Source organism: Montipora foliosa, chromosome 1, assembly GCF_036669935.1.
Source record: "Montipora foliosa isolate CH-2021 chromosome 1, ASM3666993v2, whole genome shotgun sequence".
Lineage (NCBI taxonomy): Eukaryota > Metazoa > Cnidaria > Anthozoa > Scleractinia > Acroporidae > Montipora > Montipora foliosa.
Genome location: NC_090869.1, coordinates 4067336 through 4072335, shown reverse-complemented (window position 1 = coordinate 4072335; position 5000 = coordinate 4067336). Strand labels below are relative to the sequence as shown.

The window sequence follows — 5000 nt, the reverse complement described above, 5'->3', positions numbered from 1 at the left end:
TTACAGGCAAAATAACAGTTACCTCAGTTTGCGAATCTACTTTCTGAACTTTAGTTGGTACATTGCCATTTGGTTCCTAAAAATAAAAATAAATTGCCTCATGGTAAAGGAGTTTGAAAACAACATTAGATTTGCCAGTTAAGTCCTTACTCTTTATACATTATTAACCTCTTAAGTACTAAAAAAACAGGAGTGCCATACTAGGGAATATTAATTGGCCTGAGGTCAAGTGATCGATCCAAACAAAACAACCAAGGGCCAATATTTTCCAGTACAGCCCCAAGCAAGTGAGGTTAGTAAGTTGTTAATTACAGTGTACATGGCAGCATTTCTTTGACAATCAGAAAATTCTCTGTTTGGAAAAGATGGGGCATTATTTTCAGGAAGGGGAAATGCAGCTTTAAGCCAGATGGAATGGAGCCTCTGAACATGCCAGTACCGGATAGCCTTCCCCCATCACAACAAACAGCCTAAAAACAGTTTTTGAGTGGCATTGCGGAGATGATGAATTCTTATCTAAAACCTAAAGTCAAAAGTAAGTGAGTCAAGATAGACTTAATCATGGTGCCCAAGCTGTTTTTGAAACAACTTCTTTTGGATTTGAGCTTGAACAAGCCGTTTTCAGCCAGGGAAGTGTGTTGTTCACACAAGTTACTCACAAGGTTTATGACGGCAATGTAAGTTGAAGTCCAAACTGTAATCAAGGACTCCTACTTATTGGGACACATGTTAAAATTAAAAGTGTGAGTTACATGTAACTGTAATCCTCAGGTATATTCTACCCACGAGGACACAAGGTTAAAAGGACTGTAATCTTAAACACATCGCTGGCCACTGAGTGAAGCGACTAAATCATTGGATTTTACGGTGTTTGACCTTGAATAAGTTCGGGTCACGAGGTTCCCCTTCACAATCACATATTCTCCTCAGTTATTTGAAGATCCAGAGTGTTGATCTGGCCGGGGTTCGAGCCCAATGCTCAACCAACAGAGCCACCAGTGCACTGGGAATCATACACAATTTACATGTAATCAAGGTGTGGTAAAATCTGATATTATTTTTATTATCTGACCTCTGCTTTTCCTTTGCATGCTCTTTTCCTTGAGCTGTCCTTAGAGCACTAACAAAAAAATTCCCAGAACAAAAAGAGAAAGAGTTTCATCACTAAACTGAAGGAATACATACTAGACCCCTGCTACATCTGTACCTTGAATGTTGGTGCAAACATATATAGGAATAGCAATAATAAAATGAAAATAATATTAAAGACCTCATTACTCCATACTGAAAGTGCCAATTAAATGTTCAACATTTAAAAAAAATGCATGTATCATGCACAAGCACAAGAAAGATGTCATGTCCTACATTGTATTACACTAGTGCTTGTACAGCACATTCATACGGGTGTACATGTACATGTGTGCGTGATTCACAAGAGGATATATTTACAACCGTCCACTTCGCCACACTGAGTTTCTCTAAACATGTGTTGCCTGTGCATGAGCTCATCATAAGACTGAGATTAGAGTTGTCATTATCTACATGCAAACTCTCAAGAGGTTATATCAGAAACCCATAAGGGCTGAAACGTGTAACGCGCGTTCACAGCTTTCGAATATTCAGTGCGAACTGATTGGTTGAATGTTTCAGTGCTAAGTACCATATTTGGAAACCCCTCGCTCTTGTTGTTCCAAATATGGTACTTAGCAAATTGAATATTCAGAAGCTTGTTTCCCAGCACTCAAGGGGCCGTTAAACGTTTCAATCCTTATGGGTTTCTGGTTATATATAACACTCATATCAAGTCTGAGAGGTTGAACTGGGAAATGTTATTTCACCTGCTGTTGGTAAGCACTTGGCTTCCTTGAAGAACACATAACCTTGCTTATGTGCTTCCTGCCCTTTGTTTTGTACAGAGTAACCTGGCCAGCACCTTCCACCTGATAAACCCCATAGAGGATTTTTATGTCTGCATCTAGCAAAATTGTATTGCAGAGTTCTAAATTAACTCTGCTGTCTTCTTCCATTGTCCCAGGACAGGCCTTTAGCCCTCCTGATCCTTTCCACTTTCCAAAACAAAGCAAAAAAGGAAATAGAAAAATAACAAGGCATTATTTTGGATTTACTTTTCTCGGTCAATAAACAATGTACACCCAAACGATTAAAAAACAAGAACATTTTAAACAATCCACAATCTGATTATCATCCTCTTGCCCCTGACACACAAAATTATTACATGGGCAAGGCATGACAACTGCTTGGAAAAAAAAAACAACAATTGTTATATAGCTGAACTTTTCCCCCAACAGTGTGCGCTCTCATAGGTTACTTCAAGGTCACATGACATCTAACAATAAAACTGTTTCCTGCCAAAGGTCTCTGAGTCTTAGTCTCTGGACAATAGTGCAAAATCTATGATGTCAGAGGGTAACAGTGCACTGTAACCTGCAAATGTTGACCAACAACCGCCATTTCTGTTGCCGTTGCATGTTTTTCTTTTTGTGCTATGTAACAAATCACTTAATGACTGGTCCCTCAGGACACAGTTCATTTTGTTTCCCTCAAATTTCAACGTTTTCCTCGGCTGCACCTCGGGGAAACATTGAGATTCTCAGGAAACAAAATTAAATGTTTCCCAAGAGACCAGTCATTAAATGCTTATTACTGACTATTCATTTTAAAGTGGTTACCCATAACAAAGAGTGTACTGTACATGTAGGACAAGTAAGCTTTAACAGGCAGATGGGCATCTAGGCATTCTGTGAATGCCCATGTTTGAGAGGAAATTATTTAATGGTTCCATCAAATGTTGCCTTTTTAGTCAATTATTGGCTTGAGTAAACCTTCTACAAAATATTGGATGCCAAATTGCTGGCTGCCTTAAAAATTCAATTCCACATGACCAACATTGAGCTTGTTGGATGTCAATACCTTCAAATTCTTAGCATAACACCAAGCAACATATAGCAATTATTTTAGAAGCAGTTTCTTGAACGATAATTACAATTACAAGACTCCCATATGAATAGCAAATATAGGTTGGTGTACGAGTCCCGTCTGAACAGCCACTTTGTAAATTTAATCCATGACATTTCATCCACTATGGCTTCTACAATTTTATAGAAGCTTAACTTTCACTGCTGCATTGCAAACCCAGGGTCACTTTACATGGCAATCAGGCTTACTGAATAAAATAAAGCTTCATGTTTTGATACAATCGATCTTGATCAACTAGCCTTTGTGCATTTTTTTTTGTCTTGAGATGCCGACTAATTTCAGCTCCAATTAGAGACAATTATGGAGAGTTCAGTGTCTACTGTAAAAGAAGAGCCGGTTACAACATTTAAAGCACAACATAATGCGACAAAAAACAAATTACCTTACCTCAAAAGAAGCACAAGGCATCGGAGTAATCGAACTGGTTTTCAATTGAGCCATATTTCCTCGATGTTAGCGAGAGTTATCCTGACGAAAATCGACGGCCATTAAAAAGCAGATTTTTGCGCCAAAAATAACCCGCTGTGATTATAGAGGCGCGGTTACAGAGTTAAGCGAGCCCACACTGCCTCTGACAGCGTTTGGTTTTTTGAGCTTGCAACGTGTGAATACTCTAATCTATCTGTGACAGAAAAATTAATTTGTAGACACTGAGCCTAAAGGCTGGTTTTCATTTTACACTGTCTATCGTATTCATTATCACCTCCTGAAACAAAAGTAAACGAAAAAGCCATGACATTCAGAACTCCGTTTGTCAATTCAGTCGAGGTGATTCTTTGGTCGTGGTTTGTACCAATTCTTTTCGTCTTTGCATTCTGAAATGATAATTGAAATTCAACTTGCGATTGTCATTACAAGGGGCATAGTCCATTCTAATACTTTCTCTGCGTCGATTCACAACACGTATGATTGATGAAATAGTCGATGAAATACAACATGATGGATAAAATCAATTCCAGTCGTTACCTAAATCCTGAGATATTACCCTGGATGCCACGGATACCACAGGTTTTTTTTTTCTCTCTTAGATTAAGAGCAGCGACTCGCGACTCGCAACTCGCTATTCTGTCGCTCTAAGAGAGAAAAAACCTCGGGCAAATTTACATGATTTACTTGTTCGAACATCAGTGAAGAAAGTCTCGTGAAAATTTTATTAACATGGTTTTTGAAAACTCCACTTCCATGTCATTTACATGCTCTCCACCTTGAACTTCCGAAAGAATGATTTTCAGTCACTATTTACAGTTAATTTACATGATCAACTGAAGCATGAAAGTTTCATGGAAATTCGATTTACAGGATTGTAACAATTTACATGTTATTTACCGGATATTTTAAATTCATTTACATGATTAACATACTGTAAATTCATTTGAAACAATCTAAATGTTATTTACATGTTCCTCCATTTATACTTCAAGAACATGACCATGTCAATTACTATTTACAGGTTATTTACCTAATTCACTCCAACATGTAAATACCTTGTAAATCTTAGTTTACGGAACTTAACGTGTAAATTGTAATTTACAAAACATGTAAATCCAAATTTACACTTTGGAAACTGGATTTACATGTGCCTGTAAATTTTCAAGTTTTCCAGTGTCTGAGGATGAGCATAACGTTGAAGATGATGATGATGATGATGATGATGATGAAGTTAACAAATATGATTGAAAAATTAGCATCCCTAAAGCAAATGAGAGTTTTCCAGATGTGAAACATCGTTCTTTCGATCACGCCGGTTAAACACAGTTTTTGCCTAGTTTTCTAAGCCGAGAGTACGTTGGACAGTCGGTTGTCATATAGTTAGCATTTTTGTTTGCACGACAAATATAAAAGACACCGCTTTTTGTTAATGGCGAAATTGCGTTATTAACAGAACTTTGCAATCACTTTATGCCAAAGACAAATAAATTCATTCGTCATCACCCGTGGACTTGAACTCTGTAACATCACTCGTAGTCTACTGAGATTAAAACTGCATTCTAAGTGCACTGGAA

General features: G+C 37.6%; 1 protein-coding gene across 2 annotated transcripts in view; it reads right to left on the bottom strand.

Moving 5' to 3' along the window:
• LOC137999202 (uncharacterized) overlaps window positions 1-5000 on the bottom strand; it is an 8401-nt gene that overhangs the window by 2782 nt on the left and 619 nt on the right. The window contains exons 1-4 of one of the 2 annotated variants that reach the window (XM_068845078.1): window positions 3385-5000; window positions 1839-2066; window positions 1073-1120; window positions 1-76 (exon numbers count right to left, since the gene is read on the bottom strand). The exon at window positions 1-76 is cut by the window's left edge and continues 1527 nt beyond it; the exon at window positions 3385-5000 is cut by the window's right edge and continues 619 nt beyond it. In XM_068845078.1, coding sequence (XP_068701179.1) covers window positions 1-76; window positions 1073-1120; window positions 1839-2066; window positions 3385-3438 — 406 coding nt within the window. In that variant the 5' untranslated portion in view covers window positions 3439-5000. The remainder of the gene's footprint in view (window positions 77-1072; window positions 1121-1838; window positions 2067-3384) is intronic. The other variant, XM_068845128.1, reaches the window with a different exon arrangement.